Genomic DNA, 20,299 nt, shown 5'->3' on the forward strand with positions numbered 1-20,299 from the left:
TCCCTCCTAAAGAGGGATGGACCAAGGGCACCAACTGCCATTCATGGTGCTGCAGGCATTAAATTTCACCCATTCGAAAAAGCCAATGCAATTGCCGACTGTTTGCAAATTCAGTTCACGCCGCACAATCTGTGCGACGATAACCATGATCGGCGGGTGGAGGCCAGAGGCTAGCTCTGCTCGAAACTGTAGACGACAACCCCCTCAAAGGATCAGACCATGTGATGTACAGAAATTGATAAATTCCTTGAAATTGAGAAAGGCATGTGGAATTGACGGCATCCCAAATGAATGCCTCAGGGACCTTCCAAGGCGACCATTTGTTCACCTAAGTCATTTATTCAATCACTGTTTTCGGCTCTCTCATTTTCCAAATACTTGGTAGGAAGCAAAGGTAATAACTTTACCTAAACCCGGTAAAGACCCGAAATTTCCGCAAAATTTACGTCCGATCAGCCTCCTGTCCACAACAGGAAAATTATTCGAAAAAGTAATTTTGAAATTACTACAAAAACATATTGAAGAAAGAGGACTGCTCAATGCAAGCCAGTTTGGTTTTCGTGCACGTCACAGCACGACATTGCAATGTATGAGGCTGGCGGACCACGTGACCCTTAATTTCAACAATAAAATGACTACGGCTGCGGTGTTCTTGGACATCGAAAAAGCCTTTGATACCATGTGGCATTCAGGATTGCTGTATAAGTTACCAAAATTGAAATTCTCGAACAGTTTGATCAAACTTATTGGGTCCTTTCTTTCTAAACGTAAATTCAGGGTCTCGGTTGAAGGCGAAATGTCTACGCCAAGGGGAGCCACAAGGTTCTGTTCTTTCCCCTACTCTTTTCAATTTGTACATAAATGATGCCCCCCAAACACATGGTGTTCACCTGGCCCTCTTTGCGGACGACACCTGTCTGTATGCGATAGATCGCAAGGAGGGTTATATTGCTAGAAAACTCCAGTGCGGTCTCAGCTCAATGGAGACCTGGTGTGAGCGCTGGAATATAAAAATTAATGAAGATAAGACTCAGGGGGTCTACTTCTCTCGTGGTCGTCGATCGCCTGAGTCTTGTCTCACTCTAAATGGACGAAATGTTCCATTTGTAAATAGTGCAAAATATCTAGGTGTAATCTTCGATAAGAGAGTGACATGGAGATTACACATGGAAATGATCGAAGCCAAGGCCTTCAGAACATTCATTAGAGTATATTCCCTGTTCAAAAGTGAGCGACTGAGCGCTAACATTAAAATGACCCTCCACAAAGCACTCATTAGATCCGTAATGACTTATGCTAGTCCCGCCTGGGAGTTTTCGGCAGACACTCATCTAGTGAAATTTCAGCGCCTGCAGAACAAGGTTCTCCGCATCACTGGCAATTTTTCAAGGCGCACATCGGTCCGCGATTTGCACATGGCATTCAAAATCCCGTAGTATATGACTTTATAACAAAATTATGCAGGAAACAGGCAGAAGTCATACAAAATCATGAAAATGAGAATGTTCGCAACATCGGACAAGGCGAAGCCAGACACAGAAAGTATAAGAGGCTTAAACTTGGCGGCGGTCAGACATACGACCGTTCAAGTGACTAGACTGCCGTGGTAGCGAATACTACTAGAAATAGGGCATAGTCTGCTGTATTGAGCCTGGATTGACAGAGGCCTTATATATATTGTACATAGAAATAGGAATTAAGATTAAATATCTAAATTTGTATGTAAATACTGACAATGGACTTACTAATACGGACTATGACTGACAAATGACAGACCCGACCTCTCGTCAGAGAGGGCACCCCAAATGGACAGGACAGTAACATTCATATATGGAAACAAATCTGGTCATGACAGACTGACTGACCGTCTGTCGCAATGTGACTTTGACTTTGACTTGGAATTGTCAGTTCACTTCAGTTCAGTTGGAGATCAGTCGTAGTTCAAAATGTCTGATGAAAGACAGCCTATGAATTGAAGACTTTATGTGTGCTGTAGTTACAGTCAGACTGTCATAAATCCATTGCCAGAATACGACTAGTGAAGACTGAGAAACCTTAGCGTGTCCTAGTGATTTCTGAAGTGGACAGATTAGCGATAGCGCTGTAATTTATTGTGATTACGAGTGACTGTACAAGGAGTGATCAATAAATCCAGTTATCCATTTAAACCCCGTCTTATAAGTCACATATACCCTGACAATATCGTGAACTTAACTCTTTCTTTATATCAGCCAAAGAAAAAATGCAAGAGAAAATTTATCAGGATTTAGTGATTTGCTAAGTGCGTGCGTACTCACACTGAACACACATTGTCTTGTTGTACTCGGCGTAGTATGGCAGACATGAACACCGTCCGGCCTGGCATCGGCTGTAGGTGACATCAGCCAGACATTCCTGGTCGTTGGTGCACTTTGAACCCAGTAGCCGGAGATGCGCAGCAGAATATGCGCATGTCGGGGAGACCTGGGGAAGTTGAACACAGGTGTTAGCCGCTACGCTTAATGAGGGGAGTATTCGGCTATGTAGGGGTAACCATATAACTATTTAACGAACTAGCTAGCTAATTATGTTACTTCTTCTGTGGTTTCACAGGCCTTTTAACTTAGCCTTAACCTCCGTAACTACGTAACTAACTCCTGTTCTCGTCTGCTATTGGGTCGCTCGGTGGTCGTGTGAGAGCCCAGCGGTGTCATTCTGTCCCACGGCGAGCCAATGGGAACTGAGGCCTACTCTTCCATTTCTCTCCTACTTCCTACACAATCCGAAATTTCCGGCCACCCAATTACTCGGCTTATTCGACCTTGAAGATGGAGGCGATATATCCCTCCGAAACTTATGCTGACAACGGACTACACGGCGTTTTATCCCAGAAGTTATTATTCTTTGTGTAACTAACCATTTGCATAACTAACTAGCTAGCTATGTAAAGTAACTACATAACTACCTGATTAATATCTTGGGGTGGGGTGAGGCTCAGTCCAGTTGGTGCATTGGCTACTATTGGGCCTATTGTACCAGCCCTGGATGGTAGACTAGAAATGAGCATTTGGTGGAATGAGAATTGACCGGGGGAGAAGGCCGAAGTACTTGGAGAAAACGTGCTCCATTGCCACTTTGCCAGCCATAAATCCCATATTATCTGGCCTGGAATTGAATCCGGGTCTTCGCTGTGGGAAGCCAGTGACTAATCTGCTGAGATATGGCACGACCAACTACCTAAGTGTGGCAGTTTAACTAAATAACTGACTACGTATTTAATTATAAAACTAAATAATTAAGTATGCAACTAATTATCTGCCTAAGTAAGCAATTAAAATATAACAAACTACGTAAGTGATCTGTTAATCAATTAAGTAAGTAAGTAATGTCTAAGTAATCAAGTAGGAAACTGTCTACGTAGCTAAGTCACTAACTCTATACAGCAGAGCACTTTCTGATAAGTTGACAGTCACCCAGTTACTCAAGAAATGACCCGCCATTTATGGACTCAGAATTATTCATTACAGCACGCCACTCTACCATATCCTGAACCAGATAAATTCACTGCACATATTCACATCATAGTTCATGACGGTACATTTTAATATTATCCTTTAGCTTAAGTCAGGGTCTTCCATGTAGTCTCTTTTTCAGGTTTTCTGCCAAAACTCTGCATGTACTTCTCTTCTGTCTCTTATGTGCTACATGCTCTGCCTATCAAATCCTGATTTTCGTTTTAATCTGAACCATTTTAGTTGACAATATGTTCGTTGCCCTAGGTGTGTGCATTTGCCAGCATTGCCCTATACACACCTTTTTACGTGCTCCTGGCACGTAGGAATGCTCAAGGAGTGATGTCAGAACTTCAGGTGACCACAAACGACGGAACTGTTACACGTTTGGCTGAGTGCGTCACAGAGGTTGACTGCTTGGGGTAACGGCCTGATTGCTCCCGTTCTTAACCTACCACAAGGTCCGTATGGCTTTGACACATATACGCAGCAGGACACCTGATTAGGTATTCTGCTGCTTATATAGATTAATTTCGTATATTCTCTTTTTCATCCTTCTCAGCACTACAGTTGAGGTCAGTGTCCAGTGGCGGGCTCTTGTGGACATTTCGGGAAGCAAGACAGGCGCTTAATTTCTTGAGAGCTGAGTGACTAACAGCGTTTCGAGAAAACTCTGCTCCACGGATGTGGATCCTTGTTTACTTAAATGGTTTGCTAATCACATAATTACTTAGCTGGATAGTCAGTTACTTAATTGGTCAGTTAGGTAGTTCAAGTTGGTTACTTCACGACTCTGTCAGTATCTTAACTGTAAAGTGGATATGAAGATTAATGAATGCGCTACAGGTGGCGGAACGAGAATTGGCAGGGGAAACCTGGGAAGACCTGAGAGGAAATCCGCCTCTATAGTCAACCTCGCCAACTTCCGAATATCTAACAAAAACTATTGTAAATTAAAATAGAAAATGCTGCGGTATGGATATAAGAATATAATTTTTCGCGAAAAACTATATTCTTACCAACGCCATTACATTTTTGCGGTTACTGTACTCTTTCTTTGCTATGTAAGCTGGAGATAATTGTAGTAGGAACTTCACAATTTGTACGCTTCACGCAATACGTGTATTATTAGTACGATGCAAACCAATGGGAATGCAGTGGACGGCGCATGTAGCTCGCACAGCATAGATGAAAACTGTAAACATAATTAAGGCTAGAAAACCTGAGAGGAAGATATATTTTACAAACTAGGCATAAACAGGAAAATAATATAGCATATTTCAAATAAACAGAGTTTGGAGGCATGGACTGGGTTTCTCTGACTAGTGCTAGGCTGTTTTATATAAGGTAATGTACTATAAGTTCCATAAAAGACTACAAGAGGGACTTAGTGTCTCAAGGAATGGAGTAAGTTAATTTTGTACGAAAATTTAAAAGTTAATAAAATTATTAATAGCGCATGAATTCGTTGTGAGCCTCACCTGGTTCTAGGGCCGCATTTTACTACCCTTATATTGTAGAGTGTTGGATGTCATGCATCTTGTCTTGCTTTCCCATTCATGGAAATGGACTACACAATAGTTCAGATCATTGCGTCTGCGCGTTGTGCTGTGTCGTCATGACAAAACAGAACAGAGCCCATTGTTACGTTAGGTCGCGCCATATTGTGTTGCAAATTTAGCGGGCAGCTTGTAACGGGATTCCACATCAAAAACAAAGCCCTATTCTTTACAACGACCTGAATATGTTCCATGAAAGTTCTAATGTTTGAATTAGGCCTGCTTTTTGGTCTGGACATTCTGGTAACACGACGCTATCCACAAGTACATGGAACCATAAGTTATGCGCTATGACTCGACGAGTGATTGGAGAGCACGGAGGATAAGTATTGGTTGCGTCACTTCCGTCTCTTGTCGCTCCGCTTGCTATCAGTCCTTGGGGTTTAAAGGTAGTCGTCCTGATTCTGCTGCATCGGCAAGAAAGGGACGTGTTAACAAGCATTTTCTATTATGGAGGGCTCCGAATTTATGTTCGTGCATTTGACTATAGCGGACCTTACTAAAACTGCATAAACAGCCATATCAGTGCTTTTTGTGAACCAAATCCTTGGATGTTAAGGAATAAACCAACGAGAAGATTGGACACGGCAGAAATTCGTCTCTTCAGAACAGTTGCGGGGTACAGAATGACATATCATAAACGTGATGAAGTACTGTCTAGGTTATCAGAGAAGAACTGGGAAAATTGGAGGCTTATTAATTTAGTTTGAAAATGTGAATTTTCTCTTTCCTCTGAGATCTTAGGTAGCCCGGACCATAGCTCAGGCGGTTAGTGGTGGGATTCCCACAGAGGCGGGCCGGGTCAAGTCACGTGGGATTTGTGATGGACAAAGTGGCATTTGGGCAGGTTTTCTCCGAGTACTTCGGTTCCCCTACCAATTCGCATTCCACCGATTACTCCACAATCATCATCATCTATCATCTGGGGCTGGTACAATAGAACATTAGTGGACGCAATACCAAATGGACTCAGTCTCACCTCATGAGAGATGTCGTTGAATACTTAGATTACAGTCTTCTGGGATGTGACGTCGTGTAGCCTGATACAAAGTTACCAACGCTTCTATTAGACTACATGAAAGAAAGATGATTTGAACGCACATACCAAGGTAACGGCCTTGTCGGTTCCGAGCATGGAATTTATCCAGGGCCTGAGCAGTGCTGACTAGCCTGGGTGTTCGTAAACGAATTGTAAAATCAGTTTGGACAGAGGTAGAGGAACTATGATTTTCCAATTGATTGAAGTGAATAATTTTGATAAAAAAATTCTGGGGCTTCTTATGCAGTAGGTTTAATTTTGATTAATTCAAATTCGGGAGGGCTGCATGAGGAGCAGGCAGCAGTAACTTGGAGCTTGGGAACCATCTCAGTATTTGCTTGGAGACAGAAGAAAACCAGGAAAACCTACGCCGAGATGCACTATAGCAGGACCTTCCGAATGCACAGTGAATTTTAGCCAGCATTTCGGCGACTAGAAAATACAGAGGCCCATTGAAGTTTCCCGAATAAGTGTACTGTTGCTCCATTGGTGTCGAGAGTACAATTCATTGATTACAGTTACATTGATTTACTGTGAAAAGGATGAGAAAAAACAATTTCTCGGAAATGGTTTCATTTTTTCTTTTCTTTTCTACCGCTAACCTGACTGAGAACGTCCAGTGATATTACGACATGTATACTCCGTACTTTTTGCCTCTCATATTGAAACCTGTGATACCTGTGCATGAAAGTATCCTGGGTTTGAAGGACTGACCACATGCGGTCAATGATCTTGAGTTTGAGAACACTGTCATTATACGAAATTGAGAAAATTTATCCCAGAACTGCGCTACTGGGAAGAGGTACCAGTGCAGTTGACCGTGGCACTTACCCGGTAATGAGACCACTTACCGGAGCGAATCTTCAAGGTTACTCACTAATTCCGAAATCACCAGAAAGGAAGCAATAACTAAGTCTCTGGTGCAGCAGAATCTGAAAGATTAGCACCGTAAAAAAAACCCCCGCAATTGACCACGATCTTGAGACACTTCCATCCATCTCCCATCTTCAAAACCTATACCTCTAAGATCCATATTACTAATTAGCTAACTGTCTGGTAACAGAGTCCGTTCGATATATCGAATAAACTTCCAGATCAATCGAAAAGGTGTAACCACATTCTTTTGTTAATATGTATACGAATAAAAAATACTAATTTTATTGAAGGGTGCAGTCTTGTGGATTGTAATGCCGTACAGTTCGGAGAAAACATCAGGATTCGGAGAAACATAACACCTCCATGTTCAGGGCCGAAGAGTGAGCCAACCGAGAAACCACTAGAAGACCGTGATATATTCACCGCCGTGAGAACCCTAAATTCAACAACTGATATCCTTGCTCTATAATCAGACACATACATACCAGGCCCGAGGAGAGCCCCCCCCCCAACCACAAGACGGAGGATGTGATAATGTGCTGCCTGCTCAGCACAGTCGGACGCCTCTGCGACTGAAATATAAGAGTACGGATCAATGGTGGAAAGATGATTAACAAGGGGAAACGTAATATATGCAATTAAATAATATACTAATTTCATATCCCTGTTTAACATTAACGTGAGTATGTATTCTTTAAATTAATATAACTTGAAGAATTAAGATGTAATAATTCGCGCCACAGCTCAAGCGGTTAGTCGCTGGCTTCCCACCGTGGCGGCCCGGTTTCGATCCTGGGTCTGGTCAAGGGGGATTTGTGGTGGACAAAGTGGCGCTGGGGCAAGTTTTCTCCGAGTACGTCGGTTTCCCCTGCCAATCTTCATTCCACCAATTGCTCCACAATCACCCACACGTATCATCTTGGGCTGGTACAATAGGCCAGAAGTGGCCGCAGTACAAGGGACTTAGTCCCACCCTACTAGGAATAATATAATGATATGTAATAATTGAAAAATTACTTTAAAGCACCGAGTAAAAGGCAGAAATAAAATACACCAGAGTTACACCTTTCGTACTGAACAGAACATTTTCAGAAATCTGCAGTCCTTACTTATATGTGGTCTAGTTTCTTAGCTTCATACGCCAGAATTATATTAAGGGATTCTTTAAAAATATTTTATCTGCGAAAGTGTTCCATGGTTAAGTTAAACTGGGATAAATTGGACCAAGAAACCCAAGAGAAACCTGAAGCAGGAAGTCGTGTTCCAGTCGAAATTCAACAGAATACATCCGAAATATGAGACCGAAACGTTACCTATATGTCAACTTGCTATATATGTGAGTTCCTACATATTCCAGTCACTAATTACCACAGCCTGAAACCACAGCAGGAGTTCCGAACAAACACGTCTCTGTTACCAAGTCTTCATCAGAATCACTCTTCCGTGATGTTTCTAAACTGATAATAAACACGAGAGTCTGTGGTAGACCCAATCCATTTGTGAGTCGGGCTGATTTATCATTATGATCATGATAACTCTTTGAAGCCTGAAGAAGAGAGAGAAAGGGAAAGATGTGTATGTGAAAAGAGAGAGAGAGAAAAGTGGGAGAAGTGAGAGATATTTTACTCTGGGAGAGAAAGCATCATTTTGTTATAAGATTCCCAGGCTTCCCCGCTAGTTCTTATAGTGAAGGCGGTATGAAAGTGAAGACGCTAGAATTAGTGGCTCGAGAGCAGGGCATCCAGATTGAAAATTTCTGAGTTAATGGTAAATTGAATTTCGGAAATATAATTTGGTGGCCTGTACAGCTGAGGGGTTTAATTTTGGAGAACAGGACTGCATGAGAAACACGCAACAGCGACTTGAAACTTGGGAACCAGCTCAGTATTTGCTTAAAGGCAGGAAAACCAAGAAACTTGCGTGAAAATGGCTTAAATTCATACATACAATTTTTAAAAATTCAGTTCGTACCTCGCAGAAAACACCATGACTACAAAATAAATACCAACAAGTTAATGCTCTTTGGGGAAATAATTTCTGTTTGTTGTGAGAATCATATGGAAAACAGAAAATACACTTTGTTGGCAAAATGCAGATTTTATATGTTTTAAAACCGCTGGTACATATAACAACCAATGTGCATTAAAAGGTTATTCCCGTGAGTATGTGTTTCTTGATTAATATGACAAGAATAACTCGAAGAATTAGGATGCAATGACTGAAAACTTACATTAAAACACAACGTAAAGACAGAAAAAATAACCCCAGAGTTACATCATTCATACTGAAAAATACATTATCAGAAATCTGAAATTTTATTATTCTTATATTCACGAGTGTTTCTATTGTGGACTTTTATAATTTTAACAATATGTCTTTATGTTAAACAATTAATAAATTATATATGCTTAGAGTGCACAGGACTAAATTGGTTGGGTATATAGTACGTACAGAAAAATTAAAAATGTAAGAAATTTAATGGAAAGACCTCGAGGTAAGACACCATTTGTTACACCTAGACAAGAAAATAATATTAAAATTGATCTTAAATCAATAGAGTGTGAGAGAGTGCACCTACTGGACTCAGCTTGCTGAGGATGAGACCCAGTGAAGAGTCCTGGTGAACACAGCAACATATCTGCAGGATTTTATAAGAGGCAAATAATTTTCTGATCAGTTAAGCGACCCTCAGATTCTCAAGAAAGACCCCGTTCCGCGCAGTTAGAGCATCTTTTCTGAGCCTTTTCCAGCCAACTTGGCCTCAGTGAAACTACACGTACCACTTTTCATAAACGATCTAATTTTATTTAAGACTACTCAATGTGTACTCGTGTGTTATAAACAAAATCTAGACAAACAAAACAGAAAAAATTGCGAAATTTCATTCAAATTATCTTTATTTATTACATGTCCGGATAAGACTATATTAAATAAAGTCGCAAAGTCGTTTCATTAGGTGTTTTTGAAGCATATTTGACAAAGTATGAAATATATCTCGCTTACCAACTTATGAGACTTCACATACCCATAAGGGTGCATGTTCCCCGGTTCAGAAACGTTGAGCTAAAGCAAAACACATTATAGAGAACACTACTCAGTATTCTTTTGTAAACCAATCCACGTTTTATGAGGTTTTTGTCCTCCTGGAGTGCCTCATGCTTGAGGCAAACAGATCTGCTTACTTCAAGTGTCCATACAAAGGCCTTTACAAGTTTGTACAGAATCCATAATGAGTAAAGTAAATATTGGATGAATGACTGTAAATCTACTCTGTCGGGGAAACTTCAATAACAAAATGTTTTCAATAAGGGTCATGGCTTCCTTTAAATGTTAATAAAACTTTCGATTAAAGGACGCCGAATTGATATACACATTTCTAATAACACAGCACAACAAATTTTCGCTCTCAGCCGACAACATACAGGTATATGTAGTAAGGCGTTCTTGACGAAATGAAGTGCGCCGTCCCCAAAGCGGTACTACACGCAGCGTTTTCTCATCTTGTGTTCTGTACGCAAAAGATATCATCTTAATTCTGTGCCTTAAGATAAAATTCTGTTCATTCCGGTGAAAGTTAACCCAAGTTATTGAGGAGTACATTGTCACCATCTTCAGGGTTGAAGATTGGGACAAACAAGAAAAGAGTATTAAGCAGGCAGCAAACTGTAACACGTTCTTTCGGAATGTCATCAGATTTTCATCAACTCTGCGTATCCGCAGCTGTGAAAACCTCAAATCTTACGTGCGTCACTTTCTTATTCTTATTGCTAGTGGGGTGGGACTATGTCCCTTGTACTGCGGCCACTTCTGGCCTACTGTACCAGCCCCAGATGATAGGTGAGGGTGATTGTGGAGCAATTGGTGGAATGAAGATTGGCAGGGGAAACCGAAGTACTCGGAGAAAACCTGCCCCAACGCCACTTTGTCCACCACAAATCCCACTTGACCAGACCCGGGATCGAACCCGGGCCACCGCAGTGGGAAGCCAGCGACTAACCGCTTGAGCTATGGCGCGGCCACGTGCGTCACTTAGTTGAATAGGAATGAACGTTCATTCAGTAATGAAACATTATTTACGTACATTACGGTCCACAAATACAAAAATTAAGAAAATATAAGTGAAAAAATGCGAGGGTATTTTGGCTCAGAATTCATTTTAAAAACCCTAGTGCCCTGGGAATATATTTTGTAGCCAGATTTGGAATCCGCATAACAGAACTGGTTTAGATTGTGCCAAAGTAACATTACTGAATAGTGCAAAATCCTATTTCAGATAGATCCCAGGATGTAGGATTTGAGGTCACCATCGCCATCGTTAGGAAGACTGCTACGAAGATACCAGCGTGAAAGCAGGTGGCAAGCAGAGCTTGCTCGGATTATTATTTGACCCTGAAGATGGTGGCGATATGTTCCACGGAAACATCGCTTGACTATCAGGAAGGTAGTACTCTTCAGATCCAAGCATGTTTTGTGTCGACTTCACTTCTTACAAATAACATTTTACTGCGCATTTTGCCCCGCGCAGTGCGTACATCTGTGGTTGCTCAGGTCAGAGAATATTACGGCTGTGATCGTCCAAGAAGTGACGTCGAGTTACTTGGTACAGATGAAGACGGAGGCAAAGGATCCCTCTGGAATGTCGTTGGTAAATATCTGACAGATTGCAGAACAGAGCAGTGATTTGCTGCTGGCCTTCGCCAGCACAGTTAAGGTTTCGGGCCCCGTCGCCACCAGTTATCATTTTATTGTCCGTTCGAGGACCAATTATGTGTTTTGAAATTGGGGCTCCTTTCCGACGACGGTAGGGGTCCCACTACAGCCGACTCACAAGACACAAATGTATTTTTAGTAATTCTTGAGAATTCGGCCACACCAATAACGAAGATCGAAATTCATAATGACTCAAGTTGCAAGGATCATGAGTTAGTCATTAGGCCTAAAATCTTATAGGAGCCGGGACAGTGCAGTCAGTATAGCGACTGCCTACGGGCTGGACGTGAGGAGCCGGGAGAGCGCAGTCGGTATAGCGACTGGCTACGGGCTGGACGTGAGGAGCCGGGATAGCGCAGTCGGTATAGCGACTGGCTACGGGCTGGACGTGAGGAGCCGGGATAGCGCAGTCAGTATAGCGACTGGCTACGGGCTGGACGTGAGGAGCCGGGATAGCGCAGTCAGTATAGCGACTGGCTACGGGCTGGACGTGAGGAGCCGGGATAGCGCAGTCAGTATAGCGACTGGCTACGGGCTGGACGTGAGGAGCCGGGATAGCGCAGTCAGTATAGCGACTGGCTACGGGCTGGACGTGAGGAGCCGGGATAGCGCAGTCAGTATAGCGACTGGCTACGGGCTGGACGTGAGGAGCCGGGATAGCGCAGTCAGTATAGCGACTGGCTACGGGCTGGACGTGAGGAGCCGGGATAGCGCAGTCAGTATAGCGACTGGCTACGGGCTGGACGTGAGGAGCCGGGATAGCGCAGTCAGTATAGCGACTGGCTACGGGCTGGACGTGAGGAGCCGGGATAGCGCAGTCAGTATAGCGACTGGCTACGGGCTGGACGTGAGGAGCCGGGATAGCGCAGTCAGTATAGCGACTGGCTACGGGCTGGACGTGAGGAGCCGGGATAGCGCAGTCAGTATAGCGACTGGCTACGGGCTGGACGTGAGGAGCCGGGATAGCGCAGTCAGTATAGCGACTGGCTACGGGCTGGACGTGAGGAGCCGGGATAGCGCAGTCAGTATAGCGACTGGCTACGGGCTGGACGTGAGGAGCCGGGATAGCGCAGTCAGTATAGCGACTGGCTACGGGCTGGACGTGAGGAGCCGGGATAGCGCAGTCAGTATAGCGACTGGCTACGGGCTGGACGTGAGGAGCCGGGATAGCGCAGTCAGTATAGCGACTGGCTACGGGCTGGACGTGAGGAGCCGGGATAGCGCAGTCAGTATAGCGACTGGCTACGGGCTGGACGTGAGGAGCCGGGATAGCGCAGTCAGTATAGCGACTGGCTACGGGCTGGACGTGAGGAGCCGGGATAGCGCAGTCAGTATAGCGACTGGCTACGGGCTGGACGTGAGGAGCCGGGATAGCGCAGTCAGTATAGCGACTGGCTACGGGCTGGACGTGAGGAGCCGGGATAGCGCAGTCAGTATAGCGACTGGCTACGGGCTGGACGTGAGGAGCCGGGATAGCGCAGTCAGTATAGCGACTGGCTACGAGCTGGACATGAGGAGCCGCGATAGCGCAGTCAGTATAGCGACTGGCTACGGGCTGGACGTGAGGAGCCGGGATAGCGCAGTCAGTATAGCGACTGGCTACGGGCTGGACGTGAGGAGCCGGGATAGCGCAGTCAGTATAGCGACTGGCTACGGGCTGGACGTGAGGAGCCGGGATAGCGCAGTCAGTATAGCGACTGGCTACGGGCTGGACGTGAGGAGCCGGGATAGCGCAGTCAGTATAGCGACTGGCTACGGGCTGGACGTGAGGAGCCGGGATAGCGCAGTCAGTATAGCGACTGGCTACGGGCTGGACGTGAGGAGCCGGGATAGCGCAGTCAGTATAGCGACTGGCTACGGGCTGGACGTGAGGAGCCGGGATAGCGCAGTCAGTATAGCGACTGGCTACGGGCTGGACGTGAGGAGCCGGGATAGCGCAGTCAGTATAGCGACTGGCTACGGGCTGGACGTGAGGAGCCGGGATAGCGCAGTCAGTATAGCGACTGGCTACGGGCTGGACGTGAGGAGCCGGGATAGCGCAGTCGGTATAGCGACTGGCTACGGGCTGGACGTGAGGAGCCGGGATAGCGCAGTCGGTGTAGCGACTGGCTACGGGCTGGACGACCGAAGGGTTGGAGTTCGGGTCCCGACAAAGATAGGAGTTTTCTCTTCTCTACGTCGTCCAGACTGGCTCTGTTGTCCACCCAGTCCCCTATCCAATGGGTACCGGGGGCTCTTTCACTGGGGTTAAAGCGACCCAGGCGTGAATCTGACCACTCACCTCCAGCTAGTGCTGAGATCAAGAAAACGTAAATCTATACATCCACTCCCCCATACGTCTTAATGACGTAGTGCTTAATTAGATAAGCATAGGGACAAATTTACCTTTTTCATACAATTTTATTGGTATGTGATATGTCCTGATAAATTAAATATAAGGCTAATATAACATATTACAAAATTCGTATGAAATATGATCAATAAAATCAATGCATTTAGACTAATGCAATTGTGCAAATAGACATCAACTATTTTCATTTTTACGCCCTTTTCCATGCCCTCGTAGCCCCTGTTAAGTTCGCTTTTTCTCTCATTACTCTGTATGCTGACACAGAGCAGCTTGATTTCTTTGCTTGCTTCGTTTTCTAATTAGTGTTTGTCATGTTTTCGTTCCTTACATCCCTTAGACCTGTACGTAGCATACAGGAGAAAGTTTTGTAGTCGTGACAAATACTGATTCCGCTATTTTGACGGATTTACACGTTTTGAACCTGCCTGAATAAGAACATGTTATCTCTCTGTGTGTATATACGCCTAGCTAGCGCCTAAATGGCTAGATGGATTTTATTCATATTAGGTATTTAGCAGTTTACATTTCATATGTCGGTGGTCGACTAACGCCACCATTCTCGCTCCAAAAATAGGGGAACTTAATGTAGCCCCCAAGCAACAAGAAACATGACATTCTCTCCAAAAAGGAACTTACGGATGTGATTTAATTTCACTAAATTTTAGAGACCATCTTTATGAATATAACTGAATAAGTGGAATTTTCATGAAAATAACAGCAGGCACGATGGGGGCCCAAAAGTGTCATAGCTTGTATAATCAGGGTCCAGGAATGGCTGACCGAACAACAATTGATTTCGTCTAAGGTAATGTAGTCAAGGTCCAGCTGTATGTGAGAGGTCACGTGCAGTATCTTTGCACAGGTTTGCTTTTCCTTGAAACAACTCGAAAACTCGATAAAGCGACTTTCACGACATTCGATATTTGAAATTTTAGCCAAAATTTGTTGACGAGTAGCATGTATCCTTTGCCTACGCAATTTTTTTCCCCTCCACTTCTGCATAAAGTTACTTACACTATAACGTCATATAATTAATCACGCGTTCCGTACGAAACAAAATTTGCCAGTCATCCAAGTGTCATCTGACAATGTCACTTCTGGCTCCAAACAACACAGCGTAAATGTAACAAAAACAAATCAAGTACGAAAGACTGAATATAAAGCCAGGACTGCGAACAGAAAACGAATCAGTTTAGGATCATGTGTGACCGAACGGTCTCATAAGAGTAGAATTCCCATGAATTTTTTTCAGCAAGTTAGAGTCATGATAGTGGCAATAATAATTATTCCAGCCCTGTCAGTAATAGTAGTAGCAGCAGTGGCAGTAGTGGTAAAGATTGCACATGTGCAAATCCTAGCGAGAGTGAATATAGTTTGCATGAACATTTTTGCACTTTGAGGCCCTGTAATTGCATTCGACTTATAGTTGTGCCTTAGCTTAATTAAGCATCACATTATGAAGATGTATAGGGAAATGGAGGTATAGCTCCTCAAATTCTTAATCTCTTCACTAGACGGAGGTAAAAGGTTGGCTACATGCCTCGGCAGCTTTACGCCATGGAAGGGGCTCCCAGTAGACGTTGAGAAGAGGCCGGCCTAGTCTCAGAACGCGCTGGACACTGTAGTGAAGAGATAAATATTTTGCTCTTGCCGGTAATCGTACACTGATATTTCTGTTGTTCAGCTCATACTCCAGTCGTTAAGCGATCGATGTACAGATCACAAAGGTAAAAAATTAGATGCTATCTTTGTCATGGTCCTTGTCGTTTCGCGAATGATATTACAGTGCCTAATGTTCTATATGTTAACCGTGGTTAATGTTGATTATCACGGTTAGATCATCTGGATGGTCTCTCTTATGTCTCTCTGATTTCGGAAGCTCGTGCTTCCGTTGCATTGTTATTGTCAGAAGCTAAAATCTAAGAATTTAGAGTGGAGAGATCGGAAATATGTACAGAATTTTGGCAGGAAAACTTGACTGAAGATACCATTTCAAGAATGTAGACGTGGATGGGAATAATATTAAGACATAATCTTAAAGACATAAGGTAGTAGGGTGAGGACTGGGTTCACATGGCTCACGGTAGGACCCAATAGCGGGCAGCTGTGAACAAGGCAATGAACCTTCGGGTTGCAAAAATGGCTAGGGGCCTCTCGAGTTCATGAATGTATGTTAGATTCTATAGACTCTGTTTCTTGGAATTGGTTATTTTGTTAATTATTCAGTTAATTTGTTAGTTTGTGGCCCTGTGTAACACTTCATAACACGCTGAATCTTATTTCGAGGTGTAGTTAACCTGTTGCCAACCCCCCAGCTGGAGGATCATTCCTTGTCGGCTATCCGATATGCTTATTCAATATATTCACAATTTCCCTCCTTATCTGAAGGCCGTTTTCTTCCATCCGTAACATGAGGATGCGCCATGCCGTGGTGACAAGGGACGCACATAAAATTGTATACCCATGGGAGAGAGGACAAATGCATACAAAATTTTAGTATGGAAGTCTGAAAGAAAGATTACTAGGAAGACCTAGGCAGAGAAGGCAGGATAATATAAAAATGTATGTTAAAGATATTGGATTGTAGGGTGTGGAGTGGATTGTTGGGCCCAGTTCTTTCGAACACTGTAATGAATCTTCAAGTGTCATAAAACTGTGATAAATTTTTGAGTAGCTGAGCAAATGTTTTCTTCTCAAAAGGACTATGGCTCCGTGAGTTAGTGATTTAGCTAGATGGTTGCTTAGTTATATCGTTAATTATTGTGTAACTTATTCAGCGTCATTGAGCTGAATTTATTTGGTGCCAAACTGAGGCATGTTCTTTAATATTTATTTCTTCTCTGCTCCCCTTTCCAACGACAAGTAAAATAAAATGCAGATCCATTTTATTTGAACCTTCCTATACACGCGCCAGTCCGGAGATTAGGGGAGAAGATGACATTTCTCAGAAAGTCGATGACAGAACTCTTCATGCATATTAATAAGTTCGTCCCCCTCTCGTCTCCCCCTTCCCCAAGCTTCAACATTTTATCTCTACAACAATCTAAAACTCTTTGCCCAAAAATTTACAATTTGACTCTTAAAACCAGTGCAAAGACACTGCACATACTTGCTCACACAAAGAACATGCGCCTGCGCAGTTTGTAGTCTCCCTAACTAACTACATGGAGCGGAGCTCTTCACGAAAAACCGGTAGTTGTGCAGCTACTCAAGAACTTCCCAGCAATTTATGGAACCCGCATGTTCATTACAGTTTTCACAAGAGCCCTATGGCAGTGAACAGTATATTGGAAAGGATGTGAGAGGAAGTGGTTGTGGCCTAATTTAGAGTACCGATGGTTCACTCCAGAAAGAGACACCAACAAACTCAGTTGCTACAGGGGACATACGTAGTTGGAACAAAAGTTGCAATGCCGCAAAGCAATATCTACAGGGCTTGAACCAGGAGGCTAATGTAGCGGTAATGCTCTAGGCTCGTATTTGTAAGGTACTCGGTTCGAATCTCGGCTAGGACACAGGTTCTTCGCAGTATCCCTCAGTCCCTTTGGGAAAATTCTGGGACAGCACAAAACAGTACGAAATTTGAAGTTGTTACGACGGTGCCTGTGAGTTACGATTAAAGAGACTGACGACTGATGTCGAGGCTAAGTAGAATTGGCAGTTCAGGACCGCTTGTTGCGATATAGAATCCGTCGAGAGAACTTGCAAAGGTTCAATTTATAATTCAGCACCCAATACACCGAACATACCGTATTGACGAATACTCCTGCAATCAGAGGGTCACCCCATTGTAATCGGTTTCAGTTTACGGGCTTATCTATTAGTATTGTCTGTCAAAGACATCTTCGGGGCTACGTCACATCTTAGGTAGCCAACTTTACGGAATAAAAGTCCCCGTGCTTTCAATGAAATATCAAGTGTGGAGATTTTGCTTCCCATTGCATGTTGAAAATATAATTAGTAAATTTCTAAAAGGTAAAGTTGTCCCTGTGCTTAAAAAGAACTAAGCACTAAGCCATGACGGCGTATGGGAAATGGATGTATATATCCATATTTTTTGACCTCGGTACTAGTTGGAGGTGAGTGGTCAGCTTCACGCCTCGGCCGCTTTACCCAGGAGGAAAGTACCCCCCGGTACCCATTGTATAGGAGGTTGTGTGAATCACAGGGCCGGTCTGGACGACAAGAATAAGTGAAAATTCTTGCCTCACCAGGACTCGAACGCCGACTCCTCCGTCCTCCAGCCCGTAGCCTGTTGCTATACCGACTGAGCTACCCCGGCTCCTAGTAAATTTATAATGATGACGTAATAAGATACGTCAGTATCTGGTGACGACGCAACTTGAAGAGTATCTTAGACAGAGTACTGAACATCGTGGTAAAGTAGGTGTTAACCGTGCTTCACATTCGATAGGGCACTGGTTCGAATCTCTGTTGAGAGACCGACTTTCCTGACTAAAGGATTTTCATTATTTCAGTCCGTACTTTCATGCAAATCTTTGGGCAATAGTTCAAAGATTACAACCTCTAACTTCAACATCCTTTCCAATATATTATTCACTAATTATACTGCTTTTCGGCGTCAATAGCCGCTTATAAAAAATAAATATATACCAATTTGAGCTTGAAAGGATGAGTGTGCAGATTTATATTCCAAAGATTATGATAACATCCCTAAAGTTCTCCGGTGTGAAAAGGGTCAAGCATTTTGTCCTTTGGCTAACTTCACCGGCCTCCCACAGGGAGTAGAGTAGACATAATCGTAACCGGCAAACAGATAATACAAAAAATATCCATCTCTTGCCATTCATAACCAGCTGACTGATTGATTTGCCCGATTCCATAGGGCAGACCCCTTGTCGAGAAGCCGATAGTTGGCCCCTCGTTCTGTATTCTTCCGAAGTTACGCCACAATAATCCCTGCACCTCATCAGATACTATAAATAATAATCCATATTCCTCCGTCAGGGCAACCGTAATTTATTAATTTATGTTCCACTACATGTTTCGACTCTTATAGGGTCATCCTCAGAGTTCTAATTTACACATTTTCGTTATTGAATTTTAAAGCGTGCATTCATATTTGCATACGCAGGCTTAAAATTACTACTTTCTGTGTAAATTTATATTCTCACTGATAGATGTTGATTTAATACAAGATATAAACGAACTAAAAGTTAAAATTAAAAATTAACTTCATTTTTCTAAATTTAAAATTAATTTAAAAGTGTCGTATGCTGCATTCAGCTTAGTGTCTGTTGCTGTAGTAGACCACGCATCTTTTCGTCCGCTTCTTCTATTATTGGCTAGGTTCTTTTGTGTTAACTGTTTCTTGAGCACGAATGTATCTTCTTTCTTATTACGAGGTTGTCGATTTTTACTGTTGCTGTGTTGTCTAGTTTATGTGATGTGCTTTGCTGCGTGGTCTATTTTTTCAGTTGGTATTGTTGTTAAAATTATGTACACTGTACAACTACGTCATATTATACGAAAATTCATGCAAACAAACTTCACTGGTTGTTTCACTAATTCTTTATGTGCTGAATTAAATTTACAAAAAAAAATATATAATTAGTGCCGTTTAGTGGTATACCATAATTATAATTTATAAATAAAACAAGTTAGTATTCTGATAGATGAAGTTTATCTATACAATATTTAAACATCCAGTTCCTACCTCACAGAAAAATCCCGTTACCAAACAAGTTGAATAAAACGGTGATGCCCATAACTTATATTCGGAACGTGCCCGCTTCGAATTTTGATTGGGATACCGACTACTTTGACTGACGTTTCTCGTGGCTTTCGTCAGTGTCTCGAGTAAAATGCTGGGGCAGTGCGCTGACATAGTCCAGAACCAATTGTGCTTCGTTTCACACCTATTTCAAATTATTCGTTCATTAACCACATGTACTCGTAATATGGATTGTACTCTTCGTCAAATATAATTAGAATTATCAAGTCAAGAAGAGTTAGATTGGCAACTCATGTAACATGCATAGAGAGAACAGGAATATATGTATGATTCTGGTGGGAAATCCTGAAAGAAAAAGGCCATTAGGGAGACCAAAACGGACGAGGGTAGAAAATATTAAAACGGATCTTAGAGAGATAGGATGGAATGGTATGGGTTGGATTAATTTGACTCACGATACTGACTAGTGGAAGGTTGTTGTGAACACGATAATGAAATTTCGGATTCCATAAAATGTTGAGAAATTTTTGAGTAGCTGATGGCTGACTGGCGGCTTCTGAAGTAGGGCTCAGCCCCAAG

At 43.0% G+C, this 20,299-nt stretch overlaps 1 protein-coding gene across 1 annotated transcript in view; it reads right to left on the reverse strand.

Moving 5' to 3' along the window:
• Positions 1-20,299, reverse strand: part of LOC111867161 (serine protease nudel) — a 73,735-nt gene that overhangs the window by 33,480 nt on the left and 19,956 nt on the right. Inside the window, exon 4 of the mRNA XM_023856749.2 lies at positions 2,298-2,463. Coding sequence (XP_023712517.1) covers positions 2,298-2,463 — 166 coding nt within the window. The remainder of the gene's footprint in view (positions 1-2,297; positions 2,464-20,299) is intronic.

This window comes from Cryptotermes secundus, unplaced genomic scaffold (assembly GCF_002891405.2).
Source record: "Cryptotermes secundus unplaced genomic scaffold, Csec_1.0 scaffold448, whole genome shotgun sequence".
NCBI lineage: Eukaryota > Metazoa > Arthropoda > Insecta > Blattodea > Kalotermitidae > Cryptotermes > Cryptotermes secundus.